Source organism: Camellia sinensis, chromosome 13 (genome assembly GCF_055761805.1).
Source record: "Camellia sinensis isolate YWXY chromosome 13, ASM5576180v1, whole genome shotgun sequence".
Taxonomy (NCBI): domain Eukaryota; kingdom Viridiplantae; phylum Streptophyta; class Magnoliopsida; order Ericales; family Theaceae; genus Camellia; species Camellia sinensis.
The window spans coordinates 12,503,023-12,530,071 of record NC_138973.1 but is presented as its reverse complement, the minus strand read 5'-3'; the positions used below and the strand labels follow the sequence as shown (position 1 = coordinate 12,530,071).

At 31.1% G+C, this 27,049-nt stretch overlaps 2 protein-coding genes across 2 annotated transcripts; one reads left to right on the top strand and one right to left on the bottom strand.

The window, feature by feature from the left end:
• Window positions 1–10,920: 10,920 nt before the first annotated feature.
• LOC114300690 (uncharacterized) lies at window positions 10,921–14,801 on the top strand. The gene is made up of 4 exons (XM_028245549.2): window positions 10,921–11,583; window positions 11,688–11,846; window positions 12,329–12,724; window positions 13,603–14,801. Exons 1-4 carry the CDS (start codon window positions 11,230–11,232, stop codon window positions 14,533–14,535), a joined length of 1,842 nt encoding a protein of 613 aa, XP_028101350.2. The 5' UTR covers window positions 10,921–11,229; the 3' UTR covers window positions 14,536–14,801.
• A 682-nt stretch (window positions 14,802–15,483) lies between these two features.
• LOC114300691 (uncharacterized) lies at window positions 15,484–19,485 on the bottom strand. The gene is made up of 5 exons (XM_082901482.1): window positions 18,864–19,485; window positions 18,650–18,764; window positions 18,433–18,547; window positions 16,962–17,831; window positions 15,484–15,705 (listed from the first exon to the last, which is right to left on the bottom strand). Exons 1-5 carry the CDS (start codon window positions 18,965–18,967, stop codon window positions 15,602–15,604), a joined length of 1,308 nt encoding a protein of 435 aa, XP_082757608.1. The 5' UTR covers window positions 18,968–19,485; the 3' UTR covers window positions 15,484–15,601.
• Between the last annotated feature and the right edge of the window lie 7,564 nt (window positions 19,486–27,049).

Here is a 27,049-nt window from a genome sequence, read left to right as displayed (position 1 = left end):
GATCCACCAATTCCCAAGTATGATTTTGCATAATGGATTCAATTTCATTATTAACAGCCTCTTTCCACAAAGGTGCTTCAGGACCTGTCATTGCTGCCTTAAAGCTTTGAGGTTCATTTTCTAACAAGTATGTCAGAAAATCTGGACCAAAGGATTTTGATGTTCTCGCTCTTTTACTTCGTCTTGGTTCATCATTAGTTAAATCCTGTTGGTCGAGACTATTACTAGTCTCTTTTGTTTGATTGTCATTAGTCTCTTGACTTTGTGTACAATCATAAGTTCTTTTCTGTGAACTTAATTCCTGTCCTTTCTTGTAAGGAAAGACATGTTCAAAAAACACAGCATTCCTTGACTCTATAATAGTGTTCACATTTATATCAGGTATTTCTGATTTATAAGTCAAAAACCGATATGCACTACTATTCTGAGCATAACCAATAAACATACAGTCTATTGTTTTTGGTCCAATCTTAGTCTTTTTAGGAACAAGAACTTCAACTTTTTCCAAACACCCCCACACTTTTAAGTATTTGTAGGAAGGCGATCGACCTTTCCACAATTCATAAGGAGTGCTGTTGGTTTTCTTGTGGGGTATTCTATTAAGAACATAATTAGCAGACAATATTGCTTCCCCCCACAAGTTCTGTGGTAAGCCTGAACTTAGTAACATGGCATTCATCATTTCTTTTAGGGTTCTATTCTTCCTTTCAGCAATTCCATTTTGCTGTGGAGAATAATGGGCTGTAGTTTGGTGAATAATGCCATGTTGTGTACAAAATTCATTCACCACCCCTATCACTTCTAACCATTTTAATGGTTTTACCAAGTTGATTTTCAACTTCTATTTTGTAGAGTTTAAACATTTTTAAGGCTTCATCTTTACTTCTAAGTAAATAAACATTACAATATCTTGTGCAATCATCGATAAAAGTTATGAAATACTTTTTGCCTCCTCTAGTTTGAATAAATTTTAGATCACATACATCAGTATGAATTAATTTTAGAGGTTCGGTTTTCCTTTCAACTGATTTAAATGGAGCCTTAGTTAGTTTCGCTTCTACACAAATTTCACATTTATGATTAGGATTAAATTCAAACTTTGGTATATGATCTAAACCAATTAATCTACGCAAAGCATCAAAATTCACATGTCCTAATCTACCATGCCATAAATTTGACTCAAGAATATAAACAAAAGATGTGTTATTCTTATTCATAGCAACTTTCAGTACAACTGTCATTACATTCAACTTAAAGAGACCATCACTCATGTATCCCTTACCAACATACATATCACTCTTTATTAATACAAATTTATCAGACTCAAATACAAGCCTAAAACCATTTTTACTTAACAAAGACCCAGAAACTAAATTCTTCCGGATGTCAAGTACATGCAGTACGTTGTTGAGGGTTAGTTCTTTCCCTGATGTCATCTTCAAGATCACTTTTCCTTGTCCAGCCACAGTAGAAGTAGAAGAATTTCCCATAAAAAGTTGTTCACCATTTGTAGCCTCATTGTAGGTAGTGAACATTTTCTTGTCCGCACATATGTGACGAGTTGCTCCAGTGTCAACCCACCACTCTTTGGGATTTCCAACCAAGTTAGCCTCAGACACCACAGTAGAAAGGTTGATGCCATTCACTCCGTCAGAGATGTAATCCAATTCTGTTACATTGGCCTGATTGGTGGTCTTCTTACTTGTACTTCCATGATCCTTCTTAGGGCGGCGGCAGTCAGAAGCTCGATGTCCAATTTTGCCACAGTTATAGCATTTTCCTTTGAACTTCTTGCTACTATCGCCTTGTTTAGGACCATCTCCAGTAAACTTTCTCTTTTTGTTATGTAGTTTATGAACTTGTTCTACCACATTAGCCTTGGACTCAATGGGATTTTTCCCATTCCTCTTTTCAGCCTTTCGGTTATCTTCTTCAATTCTTAATCTTACAATCAATTCATCCATAGTCATCTCTTTGCGTTTATGTTTTAAATAATTTTTGAAATCTTTACAAGCCGGTGGTAACTTTTCCACTAAAGCAGCGACTTGGAATGACCCGCTAAGAGACATACCTTCTGAATGAATATCATGCAAAATTATTTGAAAACTTTGAACTTGAGATATTACCGTTTGGGAGTCTACCATAACAAAGTCCAGAAATTTACCGACGACAAATTTCTTCGTGCCGACATCTTCTGTCTTGTATTTCTTCTCCAAAGAATCCCACAATTCTTTTGCTGTTTTCAGAGGACTGTATACATTATACAGCATATTGTCAAGGCCATTTAGGATGTAGTTTCTGCACAGGAAATCTGAATGTTTCCAAGCATCTACAGCGGCAATAACTTGCCGATCACTTTCACCCTCTTTAAGTGCTGGAGCCTTTTCATGGAGAAACCGGGCCAAATTAAGAATTGTAAGATAGAACAGCATCTTCTGCTGCCATCTCTTAAACTCGGTACCGTTAAATTTTTCTGATTTTTCTCCATGATTGATTGGTACATGAACATGGTTCTGGATAGGGACCGATGTAGGTGTAACAATAGGAGTACCACTGCCAGATGCAGTTTCAGTTGTAGTAGCCATAATCTCTGATTACAAAAATCAGAAAAAAATAAAACACAAATTAATTTTCTAGTTACTAAAACCAGAAAATAAATTATAACAACAAAATAATTTTATTTTTCTTGTTACTAAAACTAGAAAAATAAAATATCACAAGAATTTTTTGTAATACCAAATAATATTCTGAATTGTTAATGACACCAGTATCGTACTACTAGTTGTTGTCAAAGAAAAGAGACAGTATACTACTACTATCTGTCAAATAGCATAAATCACTATTTGTTTTTCCAACCAAAATATTAATTTGAAAACACAGAAAATTAAATACAATGAAGATACCCAAAAAGAGTTCTGTCTTAAGATTGTAGGACAATCTTCACTGTATTTAAAAAGATTAAATTCTGTTGTGTACAAAACAACAACAAGAATATAAAGAAATAAAGAAAATGAGAGAATTTGTTTGATTACAAAAATTAAACTCGAAATAAAAATAAATAAATAAAACCACATATTTTATTTTGTTACAAAAACAAAAATAAAATCTGATTAAATAAACAAATAAAAACATAATAAAATTAAACAACTTACTTGGTTAATTTATTTGAATAACTTTTCTGATCAAGTCCAGTGTTTAACACTGTGTCCTTAAGACAGATTCGTCCTCTCCACGGTGCTTTCAGAATTTGGACGTCTATCTCCCAGGATGAAATGATCTTACCACAAACAATAGCAGCACTACAAATTGTTTGCCTTACGAACACACTAAGTGTTTACACTCTTTCTTTCGGAAATAAAATGCAGCAAGATGAAAAATATAATTTGCAGAGGATGGAGTACGAAAATTGGAATGAAATCCAAATGGGAGGCTAGTCTATTTATAGATGTAAAGGTGACTCTCGGTTTTGAATTGAACAGGTATGAAACCTGTTAGTTTCAAATTTAAACAGATTTGAATCTGTTGGGTTAATAAATCAAACAGATAAAAAACGGGAAGGGCTCTGTTTGGATGAGTAATAAATCCAAACCAGTTTAATTCTGTTTGAAAACTGGAAGGGCCCTGTTTGGATATACAGAAAATCCAAATAAGTTTAATTTGAATTCTAGATTTTATTTTACCAAAAAATAGTTTTTGGCCCAAAAAAGATTAGAAGCCCAACCCAACCACACACCTGCGCATGTGTGGTGATTTTTGGGTCCAATGGGTCTAGCCTATTTTGCCCATAACCTCTCCCTCTAAAACACTTGGGTACCCCTTGGGGCACACCCCAAGTATCTCATCCTAAGCCTTATAACCCTTTCAAAACTTCCCACCATATCAATGTGGGACAAGCCAATTTACAACCTTAAGGAGTTTCCACCATAACTCCATTTCCATGGAGCACACTTTGGCTTCAATTTCCCATTCACTCGGTAATGGTTTTGAGCAACCAAATATACCACGTGAATCACAACGCGGCATAGAACGCGTTACCACTTTGACCCAAGTAAATTGACACTCGGGGCCCACCTAAAAAATAGACCAAACTTGAGAAAAAATTCTGGTTTTACCCAGAATTTTTCTACCATTTCCAACATGCTCAACTATTTTAAAATTTAAATTTTTGTGCTACTATATATGAAAGCAATTTACTAAAATCTAATTATTTTTATTTTTAACCATAACAATTAAACTCTAATTATTCCATAAATTATGACTTCTAAAAGGAAAGTTTGCTCAATTATTTTAAAATTTAAATTTGTATGCCACTAATATGGAAGTAATTCACTAAAATCTAATTATAATCATAAAAAAAAAACTCTAATTATTTCATAATTTATGATTTTTAAATATATATATATTTTTTTATATTTCAAGATTTAAAATTATGTGTCATTAAATATGATAAACAATTCAACAGAATCTAAAATTTATAAAAACCTTTCAAATGGTCACGTTATCTATGCTATAACTAATATAGAAATCTTTTTCAAAATTTATAATAATGCTCATTTCAAAATTCAATATAGTAAGCTTTTAAAATTACATTTTTTAAAAAAAAATTTCCAAACTCACATACTAAGTTTCTTGATTAATTTTTATTTATTATTAAAAAAAATTTAAAAAAAAATCGATTGGGTAATACTTTCTCAACAATAAAAATATAACTACCTAATGATTTATGAAATTTAAAAAGAAAGTATACAAATCCATTTCAAAATTCAAAAGTGTGCCATATAACTATTAAAAAAAATATTATTTTCTCATAATTTATGACTTTTAAAAAGAAAGAAGACTAAATCAATTTTAAAATTTTAAAATTGTGTATCACAAATTATGAGAAGCAATTCACATCTCCCATAAATCTTATCTGTTGCACTTATTGGATTCGAGTCAAATTAGAGTCGATATTCATCAAGTGCATAAATCTTATCTGTTGCACTTATTGGATTCGAGTCAAATTAGAGTCGATATTCATCAAGTGTTGTGCATATTAGTGATGGAGCAATTGTGAATAATTCAATTGATAAAAAATTTTATTGTAAGTTTATGCTTTTTTATAAAGATCAATTTCTAATCCTTAGCCTCTCACATCCTTATTTCTATTATGAATCTAACAATTACGTTAATTTCTAAAAATTTATTGCATGCTTTTTTAATCTAAGTGTATTTTATAAAATAAATCTCCAATCTCTTTGGTCGCGGTTCAATGGTTTAAAATCTATATCTATTAACTACATAAATATTGATGACAGTGGCTATTGAAAAAATGTGCATATTTATTAACAAATTTTCATTGTAAGTTTCTTCTTCTTTTGGATGAGACATATGGTTGTAATATTACTTATGCATTTATGTTTTGTAATTTCCATGATTTCATATTTCAAAATTTTTATAAGGTTTATTTTTAATTTTTAGATTTTATAGTTGGTGCACTTTTTCTTAAATAATGTTATACTTATTATATTTTTATATTATATTTTATTGTGCGACTAAGTTTATTTGGTTGTAATTTTAAATTATATTTTATTTGATATTTTTATAGCTTATTTGGCTAAAAAATAGAAGTTTTTTAAACTACAATCTGTAACTTTTTTTTTCTTTTTTTTTTAAACCTTATTTGATATCATTAAATACATATGAATATAAGAGTTTTATATCTTTCATTTTACTAATAACTTTTGAAGCATTATATATATTTACACAATAAAAATGTTATATAGATTATCAAAAGTTACATTGCACCAAATAAATTTATAACTTATTTTAAGTTAATAATTTAAAATTTTACTTATACTTTATAACCATTTTACGGGTTGTGCCAAACATTAAACAAAATTTTAAAAATACAAGATGCATTTAGACTAGGGCCCAAGTTACATGAGGTTAATAATGACCGTGAACATGATGCACTAACATGTGGATAGTTTTCCTATATAAATATTTGCCATAATTTTGAATGAGAAAATTTTGTTTAAAAAATAGGTTGATGATTATATTTAAAGCATATTTGATAAAACTTAATTATTGATTTTGTAATGCTAAAAGTTTTAATAAAGTATAAATTTTTTAAATTACATAAATTTTAAATGTGAAAAATGCTTGGAGTATTTGAAAATATTAAATTTATTCATAAATATTAAATTTTTAAATGCTAAAACAAACTATTTGATGAAGCATAGAATTTTTTAATAAAAATGGTTTATTGATAAAGCTATTTCATACATATTTATAATGTATCTTGTCTATTTTTTTTAAAAAAAAAGTTTGTGATCAACTCTTAAAAATTTATAAAATTCTTATTTGAAATGTGAATTATGCATAAATTTATTACCAAATGAGGAAAAAAAAATTCGCATATAGTACATGAATTACCTTTTATTTGAACCATACTAACTATAAGTCAAGTAGTCATTATGGCTCAAGTTACCTACTGAATAAATATTCAGTGTGTTTGATTTGAGTTTTCTGGATTAAATTTTTTAAAAACTGAATTTTTTGATTTTCGTGTTTTTTTGTTTTTAGTGAATATTTTTAAAATTTTAAACATTGTTTTTACTTTTTTAGATGCACCTTACTTAAATGTATTTAAAAAGTAAAAAATTTGTGAAAAAATATTTTACAAAATTAATAAATACATAAAAATATAAAAAATATACTGAATTCTTGTATTTTTTTGTATTTTTGGTATTTAGTGAATTTTTAAAAGATTTTTTTTTACAATTTTTTTACTTTTTAGGTGTATTTATGTTAGGTGTGTCTAAAAAGTAAAAACATTGCTTACAATTTAAAAAAAAAATAGTAAAAACAAAAGAACACAGAAAATAAAAAAGTAGAATTTTCTAAAAAGTATTTTTGAAAAAATGGAACCAAGCAAGCTAAAGATTTAGGTACTAACCATTAAAATGGTCTAACACATTTTCAATCAAATACACAATAAAAAAACTTAGGCCTTTGGGTTAGAGTTAAATTGTTTTATATACATATTTAGTTTAATTTATTTGTTGAGTATATTAGTTCTAAATTTTTTTAATAAAAAACAATTAAAAAAATATAAAAAATCAAAAATTAAAAATGATCTATATAGAGTTCAAATTAAGAAAATGACTATCGAGTTTGCAAAAAGTTCAATTGGTCTAACCTCCAAAATATTAGTAAATATAATCAACTAATATTTAATGAGACTGTTTTAGAAATTATACTTAGTGGCCTAGCAGGATCGAAATCATCAAAATCTTATTTAAGGAGTAGGTTGAAGATTGAGGTCACTTATACTCTATTTTTTTTTTATTCTTCAAATTTGATCTATTGATAAGGTAATTGATTTATATAATAGATAATTGGGAAATTGAAAAACTAAAATTACAAAATTCATCAAGACGAAATATATTTATATTTTATCGTAAATATAATTATTATATGGGAACTAATTAATATTAAATAAATTTTATTTTATATTATAAATAAAGTTTTTGTTATAATTTAATTTAAAAATAATTTTTAATTATTTATTTTAACCCATGCATAACACGGGTATTATACTAGTTTACAATAAATTCATTCAATATTTTTTTTTAGAGGGTAAATTTTCACATTTAAATTATGTGTTGGATATACTAATACCCCACTCTATACATCTGGAAATCTCAGTTCAAACTCTATGACTTCAATTGATTTGAGGGAAAAAAAAGCAACGGGCTTTTTTCTTAATTTGAATGATTACTTCATCCAATTATAAGTTAAAAATATATTAGTGCTTGTTGCGGGAAAGACTTTTCCCATGTGGGAATTGTGGATTTTTTAATAAATCCTAACTATTGTGGCATTAACCTGAATTAGGCGTTAATAAAACTTTTCATAGGAATATTTCAAAAAAGTATTAACTAATATTAATATTATCAAGTCCAAAATATGAAAAAAAGAAGTATTTCCATGATTCGACCACCCAGTCAATCTTGTTCTACTTGTGCTGTGTTTGGTTGGAGGATTTGATGAGGAATTTGGAAAGAGAAATGAAAAAGGTATGTGAAATGTGAATAAAACATACCTATATTTCACCTAGTTTCACATACCTTTACCTTTTCCCTTTCCCTTTCCAAATCTCTCCACAAATCCCCCAACCAAACACAACGTTAATCTTTCTTTCATGGTTACATATCTTTTCAGGAAGGTAGAGTAGAAATTAATATGATAAAATAGTCAAAAATGAATGAACACATTCAATAATAAATAAATAAATATTTTATTTTCCCGATTTTTCTAATTCTTATAAGACGACAATCAAATTTAAATTCTTTGATTTGTTTCAAAAATTTAGATAGAGATTTAAAAAGAAATATATATATATATATATATACATAAAATACAATTATATTTAACTTACACTTCATACTATTTTTTCTCCTTCACCTTTTTCTTTTTAAATTTCTTCACAAGTTCATAAATCAAACAAGGGGCAAAGTGTAAATTACCTATAGTTTGATTGGGAATGTCATTGGACGAATGATGCGGTGACACGAATGCGGGACGGCCGAATTGACACACGTGGTATAAGCATAAGATAAGTGAGGACAATGAACGTGGTATAAGCGTAAGATAAGCAAGGACAATGTACAAGCTTTAGACGAATGGTATTGCGTGAGAGGTGCTAAACGTACAACCCAGGTGAGCTTCGAATTTGTGGAATACGGGTCTACATGGTGCCACGTGCTAAATTGATAAGAAAATGTCACATGCTTTATCTGGTTTTTTTCACTCATGTTAATTGAATAAATAAAACAAAACTTGTAAATGGTAAAAAATAAAGAGGAATTTACCGGTAAATATCATTTTATAGACTTATCATTCATAAGATTTTAAATTTTTTTTTTGTGATTGAGTGGTCCCTTAATTTTTGTATTGATTGTTTTGTCTTTAATTATTGTATTGACTGTTTTGTCACTGCTAATATTATTGGTTGACAGTTGGTGTGAATTTGTATGGGGGAAGGTGAATGAGTGTTTGTGTGTCACGTTGATTGAAAAAACGGACTAATAACTTTTTTTAATTTAATACGTTTGTGACACACGCAGAATGGATCGTGGGTTACATCGTAAGGGTTGTTTCGCACGTGACGTGAACACGCACAATAAGGCACACTGAACTAGTTTTAAATTTTGGTTTCGGATTTCTCACAACTCGATAAGTTTCACAGTTAACATCTCTGTTCAATATAAAAAGATATCACATGGTATAAATTAATATAGTCATTGTAACATTGTTGATTTTTGAATTACATTATTTTAAGAAATGTAAATTTAATGTATACTTCAGTTTTGATTCAAATTATTGGATTATGTATTTTTTTTATTATTATTTTAAAATAACTACAACATCATTGTTGGAAAGTTATGATAGATAAGCCATACACTTTTTAAATAAGATAGAGGGTGGTGCACAATTAAAAGAAAATTTTAAATTATTATAGTGTTTACACAGAATAAAAAGAATAATATAATAATGATATTTTTAAATAAAAAAAATATCATCTAAATGAGTTTTTTATTATAAAGTGAAAAGGTTATATGGAGTTTATATAAATTTTTTATTTATATATCATTATTAAAATTTTAAAAAAAAAAATTGTGTTGTCTGTAACACCTTGTTTGTGGGGAGAGTTTGCAGAGGGCAGTCCCAATAAACAATGATGTCTAATAAATTTTGGTGATTAATGATTATGGTCATTTCACCTGGAAATGTCATCAACCCAGCAAGCACATGGCTCATTGTTACGAAGCTTTTGCTGATGATACATATACCAACCTTTAATCATTATGTAAATAATTTTATAATATTATGAATATAATAATTTTCATAATTTAAAATCATGAACTATCATGATTTTTATAAATAATAGTATAATGTAAAAAAATAAATAATATATCTGAATTAGTTATGCGAAACCTTCACGTGATCCAAAATTGATTAAATATAAACCTAATAATAATATTTTAGTGAAAAATAAGTTTCTACTCCTTGACCCATTAAACATAAAGCTAATAATAATATTAGTGGAAAAATATTTCTCTTTTTTGACCCTCTTTAAAATACGTTATATTCAGAATAATTAATGACTAACCTAAAGAGATGACATGTTTCTTAACATAACTATAACTGTACTTGCCCCTCAACATAAGAGACTTAGAAACTACACCTTCCATAAATTCAAATCCTAATACTATAAGAATATAATTTTTATATTATGTAACAATTAATATGATATTTTAAGTCTAATCTAAAATAAAATTTAACTTTAAAATACATTCACAAAAATATGAAACTACACATTCAATCCAATACATAAATTTAACTTTTTCAAGAAAATAGATAAAAAAAAAATTAACTTTTTAATTTTTTTAAAAAAATATGTAAAAATAATAATAATAATAATATAACTAAAAAAAATTTAAGGAGTTGTTTAGAGTATCCTAAATAAGTGCACTTTTTGTCTTTTTAGACTAAAAAATTGAGATTGAAAATATGGATATTTGGATTAACTTTTTAACTTTTTATGAAAAAATGTGTAATAAAAAATTGTAAAAATTAATTTGTAGGAAAAAATTCGAATTAGGAATTGTACAGCCGTAATTGTTGATTTTTGATGAATAATATTAACTTTTTAACTTTTTGATTAATTTTTTAACTTTTAAATTTTTTTACAAATATCCAAACTTGACCTAAAAATTAAAAAAATAACTTTTAACCTCTTACAAATGAGGCCATACACACCTACTTCTCCACCCAATGACAAATCCAATCTTCGCACAACACGTCATCATTTTGTCCCCAGGTGACATTCTAAAGTTTTTTTAAATAAAAATTAACATTAAGAGTACATTCGGAAAAACATGAAATGAGACTACACATCCAATCCAATACATACACACCAACTTCTCCACCCAATGACAAATCCAATCTTCGCACGCCACGTCATCATTTCCGTCCCCGCGTGATTCCCAGAGTTCTGAAAAAATCGTTAATGACGTGGCAATTCTTTCACAAATTACTCGGCGAGAGGACCCTGTCCTTGTTAGTCATTTCACACCAAACAAACACGCCCTCCAGCCTGTCTCTCATATTGTTCGTATATATAATACATGTGGATGTATATTCCCTTCCATTTACAATCCAAATTCTAAAAATTCAAAAATGGTGGTGAAGATGATGAAGTGGTCGCCGTGGCCACCAGCTCCGGCGGCGAAGAAGATACAGGTGAGGGTGAATGAAATGAAGCTGGAAGGATTTTCCCATGACGACGGCGGTGATGAGAGAGAGAAAGCAATGGTGATTGAGATGAGATGGAAAGGAGGTCCCAAGACTGGTTTGGTCTCGTTCCATCGACGTTCGTCATCGAAGCGTCGCAAACACATCTCTAACGAGGCGGTCGTCAAGAAAGGTGAATCCGTCAAATGGAACGATGAGTTCGAGAATATTTGCAGCTTTCCGATTATATTCAAGGACAACTCATTTGGTGTCTACGATGCATCGTTTACTATTTTATATGTAAGTATTTTCTTTCATGATTGATTAGTGAATATCCAAAATTTAAAATTTTGTTTTTTCAAAGCACACAATTGATTTTGATTTTCATTTTGGATGTAATATAGGGAGGAGGCAAGACGGAGGAGAGTAAGGCTAAATTGGCTGTGATTGGGAAGGTGTCCCTAAATTTAGCAGAATTGGCTTCGAAGATGGACTCCATGATTGAAACTAAGCATCCCATCCAAATTAATGTCGCCGGAGTTGCCCGAGAAGCCACCCTTTCGGTAAGCTTATTTTATAAATAACGGTATTCGAATACATAAATAAATATCGATCAATATCTAATAATATATTTGTGAACGCTAATATTTAAAAATCGGACTCATTCTCAACCTATACACGGTGGAAAATGTGAAAAGAAGAAGGAGAGTTTGGGGTTTGGCTTTTTCCGGGAAAATCCATAAGGAAATGTGTGGTTTTTCTGGGAAAGTTGGAGCGTGTTTTAACTCGCCAAGTTTGCGGGTGGGGACTACATTTATGGTTTGTGAAAATGAAGGCGTTGTTTGTTAGCTGTTAATCCAAAGAGAACAGCTTTCATTCAGCTGACCAATTCATTGCCATGTTCGTAGCCATTAAAAAAAAAAATGATATATAATTATTTTTTTAAAAAAATTTCACTTTAAAATATCATATCAATTAATTTATAATAAAAAAATTAATAAGAAAATAAGTATTAATATAATTGATTTGTATGTAATATACGCAGGTGTGCTTGAGCTTTGTGGAGGTTAGAAATTCGCAAGACTCGTTGGCAACCGTGTCAACGAGCCAGGCAGAAATAAGTTCAGATGACTCGGATGAGTCAGCAGTGTTCGAGTCAAATAGTACGTCGGAGAACGAGTTGATTTCGGTGACTCGCCGTGTTGAAGTGAGTTCAACGACCGAGTCTGAATTGGGTATGCGTTCAAACAGTCAATTGGACACGGTCAAGAAAGCTGGGTTATTTTCATGGAAGAGGAAGAGGTTGAGCTTCACACCTGGGAAGACGAAAGGAGAGCCGTTGATTAAGAAGACTGGTCGAGATGATGGTGGTGATGAGAATACAATTGGTGGTGATCGACAACATAGCGTCTCTTCCTCATTTGACTCCAATTCTAGACCGGTACGTGTGTTATTAAATTTGCTAATCATCAGCGGTCTATTCAATTTAGTACATTAAAATTTCTATAAATTGGAAATCATTTTTTTTTAAATTAATTATAAATTGGGTGTGTTTCTGTTTAACAGCATTGTAATTAATAAGGTTGAATTAATTATGTTATCATTCATAAAAAAATAAAAAAATTACAAATGTAAACTCTAATTATTAACCCAAAATATTTATCACTTAAAATAAAAACTAGAAATATATCATCATTTAAAAAAACAAAAAACAAAATATTTTAAGCAAGCATATATTTTAGTATTATAAAAGTTGACTATTGCTTGGGTTAAGAAAATGAATAAATATTTATCAATAAATCTATTTTTTGTTTAATTACACATAATAAATAAATATGCATAAGTAATTCCATTTCTGAGTAAATTTTTCTTTCTCCTAGACAAATCCAGTTCCAAACACAACACCCTAAAGTTCTTATAAGCTTGTATTTGGGCTACGATTCCAACATGGGTTAGGGGGGTCTTTTGCAAGATTTTAAATATTGCCCCTTACATAACATACGGACGGATATGTATCGGGATTTTAAACCTTTAATATTAATATTTGTAGGTCTTTTGAGAAGCCAATAAAAAACCAGCTTTTAACTTTTTATCCATTTTTGGTCACATCATCTCTTACATTTTTTACCTACAAAAAGACAAAATAAACTCAAAAAATCAAAAAGTCAACTTTTTAGCAACTTTCCAAAACACTACTTACTAATATTTCCAATATCAACCAATATATAACTGTACTGTCAATATCGATACATATTCTGCTACTACTTGTGAGGTTGAATATTGTAATCTAACCTTTCTTCATAACTAATTTTTTTGCAGAAATTAGATGTCAATGAACCAGCTTGTGAGCAAACGGAAACTAGCACCATTGGTCATTGGGAAGAAAAGGAGCTAGTCAGCAGAGATGGCCAAGCAAAGCTCAAAGCCAATGTCTTCTTCGCTTCCCTCGACCAATGCAGTGACAAAGCTATCGGAGAAAGCGCATGTACAGCACTGGTTGCAGTCATTGCCAATTGGCTTCAATCCAACCAAGACAACACGCCAACTAGGGCCCAATTCGACAGGCTCATACTCGAAGGCTCCTCTGAATGGAGAAAGCTCTGTGACAATCAAAACTTGATAAACCAATTCCCTAACAAGCATTTTGACATCGAGACTGTCCTGCAAGCCGGACTCTGCCCAATATCGGTCTTGCATAACAAGTCCTTCATTGGATTCTTTGGCCCGGAAAAGTTCGAGGCATTGAAAGAATTTATGTCTTTTGATCAGATATGGGATGAGATCAAGAAGAACGCCGAGGGTGACAATGGCATGCCTAGGATTTACATAGTAAGTTGGAATGATCATTTCTTTGTGTTGAAGGTCGACATCAACGCTTACTACATCATCGACACATTGGGTGAGCGGCTCTTTGAGGGTTGCAACCAAGCATACATTTTGAGGTTTGATGACTCGGCTTTGATGCGCGGGAAGGTAGAAAAACAAGGGGTCAGTTCCAATCAGGCAAGTGAGGAGGAAATTTGCAGTGGCAAAGAGTGTTGCAGAGAGTTCATGAAGAGATTTCTAGCTGCTATACCACTTAGGGAACTTGAATCAGAAGAGAAGAAGGAACCGGTTTCTTACTTCGCTCTCCACCAACGACTACAGATAGAATTCAACTTCACCGCTTCATTATCATTATCATCGTCTTCATCGGCTTCATCTACCAATTCAACTTCTTCTCTCTTCTCAAATGAGAGTACAGATAGATAATTAACATAGATTATTCATGTATTCTACGTTAAACTTTTAGGGGTCATTGAAGGAAGTTAGATTTTGCATTGCGTCTTTTTAAAGCAAATGCAAACTAATGCAGAGAGTCACCTTCTAGGAACTTACTGTAAGATAATATCTGTTCCAAGATTGAAAACTAAACCGAAAAACTACTTGCATTGTATTCTTGTCAAGGGAAGAAATCATGGTCGGATAGATTTACAAGATTTTCATTCATCTTGAATTATAAATTTTTCTTTTAACAAGAGACTAAAGTTTCAAGATGTACAGCTTTTTGTGCACTTTAAGAGGAACAACTACATTTGCGGAGCAAGGAGTCCGAGCTTCCCACTTGTGGGAAGGTGAATTTATGAGCGTATGACACTTGTACACTAGGCCCAACCCCGAGTGACCATGACGCCGCATGGGAAACATCCGTATGATCGACACTCATAGAGCACTAAACCATATGGCTCATAACGAATAGAGACACTCGTAACGACTGTCAGAAGATTCAGCCTAAAGTCGGGGAATCACTTTGCAACTTTTTGGGAAGTGGGCAACATGCAAACGTTAGAAGTTATAGAGAGAATGGGCAACTTTAGGACTAATGCCGCCATGTACTGTAGAGGTAGTCACAGAATTAAGAAGGTAAGTCAACACAAGGTATAAATGTTTCTGAATCCTAACGAGGAAAGGTACAAGAGAATTAACCATTGAAATACTCTAAGCTCTTCTCATCTGAGAAGTCTTGCTTCTTGCACTGATTTAATCATCGGAGCGCCTGATGGCCATCCACCAACCGGCCCAAGGTGTTTACCATTTGTGTGTTTTGCCGGATCACAGGTTCATCACAGGCAGACGCCTACTAGGGTAATTCCAATCTGCTGCATTTCCTTGCATGTTTGGCATAAATCCCAAAACCCTCTTCAGATTTTGGATCTGAAACATCAGTCATCTCTATACCTTTTTCATCAGAGGCCTCCGACCAGAAGTTCTAATGAACTTCATCTTACAGAAGGCAAGCAGGAAATGAAAAGAACGCTACGACATAAATAGGAATAAATCAAGTTCGCGAGATCTCTTCCCTTGCTGCAAATAGAAACTTTGTCATCCATCCTCGGCTACAGATTTTTCCTCTTTCCCATAACATCATGAAGAACATTTTTCCTAGATCACAAACAGTTCGCTTTAATTACAGCATTGAGCAGGAGGTGTTCTTACCTTTCTGGTTGAAGAATCAAAACTCAGAAGAACCGAACAAAAAAACAAAAACATAAAATATGCCATCAACTATTTATCTACGAACACAGATCAAATGAAATCCCAAGGACTCTAAGGTCATTTGATTATCAATTTCTAGTTCTATATAACCTATCTTCCCAATAGCTTCTCAGGGCCCAGAATCTCTGCCTAACATACCTTTGATTTATTTATTTTGTTATCATTCTTGAGTATGCCCCAGATTTTCAAATCTTGCCTGCTTAAGGGGAAGCATTGATTACTAGTTTTTTATTTTTTTAGTGCAAACCCCATTAAGCCCATCCACAAATCATGCACCTATCAAATTCCATGTAATAATAATAACAACAAATAATATTAATAATTATTTCCACTAATAATCAACAAAGATCAAGTTTTATTCAAATCAAAAACAGAGATGGTTGGTGATGGATATATACTTGTGGAGCCTGCACAAGATGTGCCAAGTCAATAATTTCCTTCCACTTCTTACCTCAACCTGTAATGGGGTCCATGGATGGACCCCTAGGCATTATGGCTCAGAAGATGTAACATGTTCATGTGGTAAAATGACACCTCTTTGCTTCCCACTCACATACAACCAACCCTATCCAGAATTCCATTTATCATTTCTACCCCACTTCTTAATTAGAGCGATCAGAGTGGGCCCAAGAAACCAACCCAAACCCTATTGACTCAACATAGTGTGGACTAGTCTTCGGGCTTTCCTTCCTTCCACTTATAATCTGTACTTTCCAAATATTCCGAGCACATCTTGGAACAGAAAGTTTAGTTTTGGAAATAAAGTTAAACTAAGATGAATTGTATGACTATTTTACATGTGGAGGAATCCAAAGAGAACCAAGCTTGTACAAGGTCTATTTGGTGCAACTTTTTATAACTTGAAAATTGATAATAAAAAAGTAAAAGCTCAAAAGCCCACACAAATTTCCAAAACTCATTTTGTGCTTAATATTTGTTCTATAACAGCATCGTTTTAAGATATAAAACTAGCCTATATTTACACAAACTTTAATGCAACACCGAAATAAGCAACTCATCATTAAGTAACCATAACCGTTGAGTACAGCCAGATTGCAAGGAAAGATAGAAACAATACACATCTGCTGCACCACTTCAAAAATTTTAAAGAGAACCAATGAAGTAGAAGTTAGTCTACAAACCTGCATTGCTCATTTTTCCGGTGAGGTGATTACTTGGAAGCTTCGGTTGCCAACAAAATTGCCCATCCTCAGATGGGTAACTAAAAACTGCCTTTCGCTTTCTCATTGTCATCTCTACATTCATGTCTTCAGCCTCAGAACTCCATTTACTCGAATAGGAGTCTAGCGGGTCATCATCAACATTGGACTTAGGGAAGAAAGAGAACTCTTTATCCATCCACGGTTTTAAGTCATCATTCAACTTGCTTCTTTCAACATCTTCAACCTCTTGGGGCCAACTATTCTCAATACTTATGCACGGAACTGAAAGAGGGCCTAACCGCAATGACAAATCACACCCAATTCCAGGTAGGTTCTCAGGTGTGTCCCTCAAATCTGCTTGAGGAATTTGGTTTGAAGCATCTACATCACAAGGGAAAAGGTTTTGCAAGTGACCAATCTTCAATGTCTTTGGATTGTCAGAGTTCAAATTGGGAGGGATGTGAAAACAAAACTGAGACTCTTGAGATTCTTGAGATTGAAGTGGATTTCCATAGTACAAGGGATAAACTGAACATGAGTTTGAAGATGCATAAGCTTCTGTAGGTAAGCATCGGGTGTTACTACATGGAGGAAAATTCTCAGACAAAAAGGGGAGCTTGTGAGACTCCGAGTCTAGAACGGTGAAATTCATGGTATTGGGTTTTGTGAAGTTTGAATTATGAGACATGAATGGAGGATTGGTTATATGATTTGCATGATATATGTTCTCTAAATTGCTCGGAGAAACACAGGTCTGGTCTGGAGTGCTGACACTAAGGTAGCATCTCGGATTGCTGTTTCGTTGGCTCCTCGACGCTCTTCTTGGAATGCAGCCCAAATAGAGAGCAGCTAAACCAAATTGCAAGACATGAAATACACTATGACGCTTTAGATTTCAAATCATTCAGTTTGGGCTTGAAATTAAAGCAATTACTTGAAGCTTTGGAGAATTGCTAGTTTGGTTGTGTTTTCATATTTTTCATTTTCATTGTCCATGTTTTTGGAAACAAAAAATGAAACGATAGGAAACACCACAACTGTTTTCATATCATTTTGATATTGGTGCAAAAATAGTTTTCAAAATTTCGAAAACACTTTCTGTATTTCCTAAAAGTACCTATTTTCAAGGGGGGGAATTCCCAAAAACAGTTCGCCAAGCAAATTTGTGTTTTCCGAAAATAATTTTCATTTTTATGTGAAAATGGTTTTCAAAACTTCAAAAACAACTTTTTGGTGTCCTAAAAAGTACATTGTTTTCAGAAAATTTTTCCAAAAACATTTCGATAAATAAATTGTATGTGCCTTCCAAAATGAAAATAGAAAACATCAAACAGACATCTCTAAACATGTATCTTGACAAAATGACCACAACCCAATTTCAATAAAACTCATTTCTATTCAAAGATTGAAACTTGGCAAAGAACAGAGAAAATTGAAGGGATATATATACCTTCAATACAAGGCTGCAGAAACTCCCCGGTTTCGGTACTCTCATCTCGTCGAATGATGGTGTTAATAGCATCATTTGCTCTGTCCCAGAGAGTCTTAAGATCCATGTACTCAGCCTAAGTAATCAATTAATCACAAAAACAACAAAAACCCAGTTGACATCAATGGTAGTAGTATTAGGAAAAATGAAGTTTGGAGTACCAAAGTGAAGAACAAACCTCAGAATTGGCTTTGGAGTACATGATTTCCTCAGCTTTCAAGACCACAATAGGGAGCTTCTCTTGCCATTCTTTGTTTTTCTTGGTTGCTGAGCCGTGAATCTCATTCACAACTCTAATCAAACACATAGTAGACTCATTAAACACACAAACGAATGTTTATATGTGTGTATGTGTTTGTGTGTGTGATAGGAAGATGGAGATGAGAGAGTACCTGAAAATTTCTTTGATGAGAGAGCCTCTGATGGGTTGGTGTCTGTCACTGTGCCAAGCTCTTCGAACGCACTCATAGGGTCTTGGGCCAGGTCTAGGCATCATCAAGAACTGAGAACAAAGAAGAAACAGAGAGAGAACAGAGCACTCTGGCTATGGCTTTGCTTACTAAGTTGTGTTGTTGAGAGTCTCCATGGTGTTTAGCAATGGAGTACTTTACTGAGATTTGAGTGTTAGGGGAGAGGGGGTGTTTTTGTTTTTGTATGTGCTTTTGTGTTTTGTGTCATTCATTCACTCAATTATTCAGAGTTGTATTGATGAGTTTGGTCATTTGGTGTGTCCCCCACCCATCCACATGCCTGCTTCCCCATGCCCCCAAAGGTCTCTCTCTCTCTCTCCCTCTCTCTCTCTCTCTCTTATTTTCTTTTGTTTCTCTCTCTTCATATATGTGTCTATAAATCTGACAGAGTCCCTGACCATTCAGGTAGGCTAGTGGGGGAAGGTTTTCATGATATTGTCACTGTCGGTGGCGTCCAAACAAACCCCAGCCTCTACTGTAATAAAAAGTTACAATATTGTGCTCTTGTTTACAAGTTGATTATTTTAATAAATTATTCTAATTTTTTATCGTTTTAATATGTTTAAATTTTTATATTTGAAAAAAAAATTAAATTTTTTTATAATTAAATATGATATTTATAAGAAAAAAATAATATAATAATTATAAATTTAATGTGATATTTTATTTTATTAATTATTTTAATCTATTTTATCTTTTATAAATTTTATGAAAAAAAAAAAAAGAGTAAAAAAATCACTTCCCAACGGGACCTGTAATGTAAACAGCGCAACACAAAGGCACAAAGATTGAGGCTACTTTGGGGAGTGTCAAAAGTTACGTAGCCTGTGTTTGGCAAGTGGGTTTGTAGGTTTTTTTGTTATTTTAGTCACAAAAAATAAAATAAGTTATTTTAGGCATAACAAACAAAACATCACATCTAATCCATAATCATTACATTCTTCTCTCACAAAAAAACTCAAAAAAGCTAAAAAGCCAAAAAGTCCTTCCCAAACCAAGTTTTTAAGCCCACGCTAAAATAGCCAAAAAAGTCAAAAAGTCAACCCACTTCCCAAACGGAGGTGTAGGTTGGTGTGGAATGTAGATTGATTTTTTATTTTTTTATTATTTTAGTTTGGAATTAAAAAATATTGTTTACGATAGATTTTTTAATTTTTTTGATTTTTATGAAAGAAAAAATAAAATAATTATGTGTTAAATGTGACTTTTTATCTTATTAAATTAAAAAGTCTATTTTATTTTTTTGTAATTAAAATAGTCAAAAAGTCTGGCATGTCAAAGGAAGACGTGTGTTTGATTTATTTTTTAAAATTCAATTTTATTTTTAAATTATGATTTGAATAAAATATGTTAATCAAACATATTTTTAAAATATAATTCAAAATTACTTTTAAAACTCATCTTTTCTCTTTTTTATTATTATTATTATTATTATTATTATTATTATTATTTAATCAATCAATCACTTTTTTCTCTTTCATCTCTCCTCTTTCCTCTCACATCTCTCATATTCTATATATCAATCAATTAAAAAAATTAAAAAATTACAAATCATTCCAAAATTATTTTCAAACTCATAACTAAATAAATTTTTTCTTTCAAAACATGATTTAAAAACTTAAAACTCAAAACACAATTTCACACTCAAATCATAAGTTTAAAACTAAACCAAACAAACACTTAGGCCTCGTTTGGGAACAGGTTAATTTAGTAACTTTTTGACTATTTGGCTAAAAAGGTAGGTAAAAAAAACTTGTGGGTAGGTTTGGTTTGTATTTGGGAGATGAGTTTTAGAAAAAAAATTAAAAAAAAAAAAATTGTTTGGTTTGAGTTTTTCTCAAAAAATTTCTAAAATCACTTTCTCTCTCTTACACATCAATTAATTACTTTTTCTCTCTCCTTTTCAATCACTTTTCTCTTACATACATCTACTCAAATTCTCTCAAAATATCAAATCATCTCAAACTCCCAAAAAAACAACTCTCTCAAAATATACAACCAAACAAACCAAAAAAATTTCTAAACTCTCTCTCTAAATTTTTTTTCAAAAACAACTCTCTCAAAAACAAACCAAACAAGCCCTGTATGTTTGGGATGACTTTTTGACTAATTATGAAAAAATGTGCAAAAAGTAGAGAGAAAAGAGAATCTTTGACTTTTTGGTATGAGTTGTTGGTTTTTTGACTAATTTAGTAACTTTTTGACCAATTGACTAAAAAAGTAAGTCCCCAAACGGGGCCTTAGGCTGTGTTTGGCATGGGTTACTTTGGCTATTTTAGCCAAAAAAGCAAAATAGACTAAAAAGTCAATAAGATAAAATGTCATATTTAAATTATAATCATTTTATTTTTTCTCTCATAAAATTTAAAAAAACTATAAAAAAAATTCTAAATGAGACTTTTTAACCCCAGATTAAAATAGTCAAAAAAAAAAATTATAAAGGCCAAAAACTAATCAACATTCCTAAGGAAGGCTTAACTTTTTTTTATGAAAATACATGTATAAAATTAAAAAGACAATATAATTTAAATAAATTTAAAAAATTAATAAACTAATTTATAAACCAATCCTCCAAAGTGGCCTGAGAAATTTACTAAAAAAACAAAAAAAGAGGGGGGGGGGTGTGCCCTTTTAATTATAAAAATATTTACTACTCATAAAAAAAAATCTTACGCCCACAATAATGTGATATAATATATATTAATTTTTGATTTATTATACATCTAATAATGATCTATTCTCCAATCACATTATTATAGATAAATTTAGAAATATTTGGTGGTGATGATTTTAAACTAAGTATTAATAATTAGAAAGCATAAATTAAAAAAACCACTTACGTAGCTTATGAAAAATTAGTTTTTTTTCTACTTATTTAAGTTATTTCTGTCTAATAAATTATAAGTAGAAATTATGTCAAACATCCCATATTAAAATAAATTATAAGTTGTTTTCATAATCTCCACTAAGCATTCCTTTTGTTAGTTAAGCTAGCAATTGACCCGTGCAATACACGTGTTATTTTTTTAAGGGAAATTACCAACACCCCCCTTGAGATTTGACTAAAATACGAATTCCCTCATGAGGTTTGAGAAATTACATCTCGTCCCCTGAGGTTTATATTTGCATAACAAATTACCCTCTCATTTGTTATGTAAATATAACCTTCAGGGGACAATTTGCAATTTCCCAAACCTCAAGGAGGCATCCTTATTTTAGTCAAACCTCGAGGGGATGTTGGTAATTTGCCCTTTTTTTAAAAAAAAATATTTGACGGTACAATATGTGTTATAAGAAATTATTTTAATTTAAATTTAAAATTAAAATTAAAGTATGGTTTTAGTTATTTATTTTGATACTATCGTTCTATAAAATTGTTACTTGAATATTTATATATATATATATATTAATTTTAGCTAAATTATTTATGTATTTTGATAATTTTAGTTCTATCATATTATGAAAGTGCAATTATCATATAATAATTTTGTATGATATATATTAAATTATAAAATAGTAAAATGAATACTCATTTTAATATTAAAAATAATAGTTAAATTAAAAGTAATTCTAACTATTTTTATATTCATTTGGAAAATTAAAATATGTAGAAGTAGAAATTACATAAAATTTATTAAAAAAATTAAATATAAATATGTTATAATTGGATTATCATATAATGATTTTATATGATATATATATATATATTAAATTATAATATTATAAAATAAACAATCTTAATTAAATTAAACTATCAATTATATAAAAGAAATTTAACAGTGACTAACCAATAAAGAATCACATAACAACATTTAAACCAAAAAAAAATAATGAAAAATCCAAACGATAAATTCATTTCAGTGTGTGAAATGATTAATAATTTATAATATGATGTCAAAATATAAAAGAATTTTCTGTTCAACAATTGACAAAGTAATTTAAGTAATAAATCCAAACTTTAGAAGTTTTTTGAGAGTATTATTGTTGTGCAAGTTTTTCCTCCTGTGAATTGTGATTATATAAATAATGTAAGAAAGAAAGTATAATTTCAAATATACAATCACTATAAAATTTAAACAACAAATTCATAATATATAATAATATAAAATTGATATTGTGTATAGCATAATGCATGAAAAAATAAGAAGATAAAAAATGGCAATTTAGCATTAAAAACAATTCTAATACCCTTAAAATAATTAAGAAAAAAAAAACGTGAAGCACAAAATTAGTATTGGATTTGTGAATTATCTCAATTTAACATAAAAATATATATGGAAAATAAATATTTGTCAAATAGAAACCATATAAAATAGGTAAAGTTAACATAATTTAAATGAGATTTGAGTATGTATAGAACTCTATACGCAAGTAATTAAGAAAATATATGCTAGCGTGGCTCTCTTTAAAATTAAAAAAAAAAAAAAAAAAAAAAAAAAAAAAAAAACTTATAATGTGACACCTAAGTATGAGAAAAATATTATTTTTAATAAATAAATTAGTTGGTGACCTGTGCTATGCACAACAATTTATTTTTAAAATCAAAAATTGATTTTGAGTGTTAATACTTTATGTGTAAAAAATTTTAACAATTGAATGCTAAATATAAATAGATTTGCTAATGATTGATGAAATTTTTTGTCATTGTATATGATCCTATGTAAAATGCTCATAAAAATAATTTCTTTCAAAGTTATAATAAAAAGAAAAAGTGTATTATCAACCTGAAATAAATCTTCATTTGTGTTAATCAAATTTATCAAAATTTATGAATTCCATTTGTATCAAAATATTTTTTTCTAAAAAAAATAAAAATATTAGAAAATTCTATAATATACAGAGTATTACATTTACTAATCGAAAATGTCTTTACTAATTTCTTGTGGATTTGGTTATGTCTAAAGTGCATGCAGTTGTTTTTTAACATAAATATTTTTCATATTCAAAAAAAAAAATTGATGCAATGGGTCTTTAATTATATATGATTCAAATGGTGTTTGGTTATGACTTATTATAATATTTTTATATGACAATATTTAAATATTTTATTACATGACAAAATGCTTAAGGTGGGTTAAATCAAAGGTTGGATTTATCCTTATATTAGTAAGATTGTAAGAGTTATTCATATTGATGCATAAAAAATTACAAATTCAAATCTTAAGCAGTATCTTCAAAGGAAATCAGACACAAAATATCTATAACCTTAATAATTTCAGTTCTCAAATGGGTTCTGATTAATTATCATATATAAATTTTTATTTAAAAATTATTCAAGAAATATCAATACGTGCCTTAATTATGCATAATTATTTTTTATGAATCATTATTCTTTAAAATAATATTTCACACTTTTTATTATTTGACATTTGTCAATTTATCTTGTAAAAACTTAACCAAAAAAAATATTGAGTTATATTATTTTAATCAATCAATATCAAATTAGAACTTACACATGCACTACAAGAAATTAGACTTTTGCCGACCAAAATCTTAGTCGCCAAAGGTCACTTTTTTAGTCACCAAAACCAATTAGCGACTAAATTTTTTTGTCGCCAACTTAGTCGCCTAAACCTTGTTGGCGAATGTTTTAGCGACTAAACGCGAGTTTGGTCGCTGAAAATGCAACATTTGGCTACTAATTTGTGTAGTCGGCAAATGTGACCCTTTGGCGACTAAAAAAATAGTCGCCGAAAAGGTAATTTTTAGCTACTAAATTATTGGTCGCCAAACGTCAACGTTTGGCTACTAAAGTTGGGTTAGTCAGCAAAATTTATATTTTTGGCGACCAAAATATTAGTCGCCGAAAGTTTTAACAAAACTAATTTGAACTATTTAGAGACTAAAGTTGTCACGACCCCATTCCGCCCCTAGTAGAATGGTGCCATGATGGCCAGTAATCTGAGATTTACTGAAGGCCAACCTTCAAAATTCACACACAACCAAAGTATTACATATGGGGCTAGCAAGTGCGGAAGCAATAAATACAACTTAGTCCATAAGAGCTGTGCATAAGTTAAATGGAATGGCATACATTCTTACATAGCTTTAATACAACCAAATGAAGTACAAAATACATCTTGACCAAAAGGCTTCTCAGCCATCAAATACAAAATACAATAAAATACAACTAAGAAGCATAGTCTTCAAGATGCGTCAAAAGTGCATAATCCAAAACAAGTGGCAAGTACATCTAGGCATCACCGCCGTCCTGCTCGTCACCTACATATATATAGGGAGGGGTGAGCTTGGATACTCAGTGAATGGTATAAATAACAAAGTCGTTTGCACGAATGATATCCGCAATCTCTATCAAATCAAAACGTATCACATCTTGTACTAAATCCAAGAGCAAATCAAATTCATCTAACAAGTCTTTTAAGGCCTTCAAGTTCAAGGGATTACATTAACAAAGGTTGTGCTACAAATGCTTATAGTCCCCTAGCACGTACGGACTTTCAAAGATTGTGCTACAAATGCTTATAGTCCCCTAGCACGTACGGACTTTCAAAGATTGTGCCAAAAACCAAGACTGATGCTTGAAACACAAAATGGGATAGTCATTCATGCTTAACAAATACTTTTCCAAAACAAGCAAAGCAATGCAAAACTTTATCAAAACTTAATAACATAACTTTATTAAAAATACCACTCACTTAGTTCTTCGGATGTCGGGGCCGAGGCAAGTCCAAGTCCTACAAACACATGGCAAAGCCTATTGAATGCACTTTCAAACAAGCTTCATATGTATACAGATGATTTCGGCATTCCTCAAGACTTAGTTAAATCAAAACAAACACAGTTCTTTATCCCTGGAAAACATGTCGGGCAACTACCAGGTCTAGGCCGAGGTCCCACACCCCCTTGCCGAGGTGTGGCCTTGTTGGCTACATTCAAAGAAATGAAGTCGGGAAAAATCTGGGTTTCACTCTCTTGAAGAACATGATGAACATAAAGAACATGAACATGAGGAAGATGAATGCAAAGATCGTAATTTGTTATTATAAAAATCTAAGATTTCATGCTATGAGTTCGAAAACATGGACCTGGGCACCCATACTTGAAGATCTTGCGAAAACAAACACAAAAACATGATTCTCAATGTAAACTTTCGGATCAAAGCAAGACTTTTCTTCAAGAACACATGAACATTATTCTCTCTTTCTAAAACCAGCTTTAAATCAATGCATAACGTGCAGAACATGTTCGATCGTGCAATGCAGTTATATAAACATAAAGAACAACAAAAGTGAATCAAGAATCTAACCTCAATTCACGAATCCACAGTTTGATCTCTAGGAATCAACTCGAAAGCCCACTCTCTCACTCTAAAACTTCTTCTCCCTCCTAGAGCTTCTCTCTCTACAAGGCAAAGATATAATACAAAATGTACATTTTCTGGGTCTGCCGGCTGACTTAACCCTCTGCAGGGGTACGTGGCAACGGCTGGTTGGTTCTATTCAAAAAGGTGACTGAGTGAAAAGACAAGACTGTGACAAAGTGTGCTCAACAAGTAAGGTAGCATGGGCACTCCGGCGGGTAATGATCTCGGCTAAGAACAAGACATCGGTAAGTAGGGGAACAGTGATCTCGGCTAGGAAAGGACAACACTTGACTAAGCTGTGCTACACCTTGGCCTAGATATGCCACACTTTGGTCTAGGTCACACCACTCCAGGACAAGATCACTTAGGTGCAAAGGTAACATCTCTGCCTAGATGATACACATCTCGGCCTTGGTGATGAACACCTCGGCCTAGATAGTGACATCTCGGCCAATATGTCAGGGCGAAGGTGGAGATCAAACAAAGCGGTTCCAAAGAGATGTTAGACTGCAAAATGCCCTCGGCTGGACTCACACCAAGCAAGGCACAATCATGCAAGAAACACTAGAGCAAAACAAGACAAGACTTGAAATACAAGCTTAACAGAACAAAATCATGAAAATGCACATGAGTATGGTTAGAACAGTGCGAGGGTTATTACAAAAGTTTTAGTCGCTAATTGCACTATTTGCCGACCATGGCATTTAGTCGCCAAAGGATGCCAACTTTTATTCATTTTCCTACTACATTATTAGTGGCCAAAACATTTGAAAATAGTTTTTGG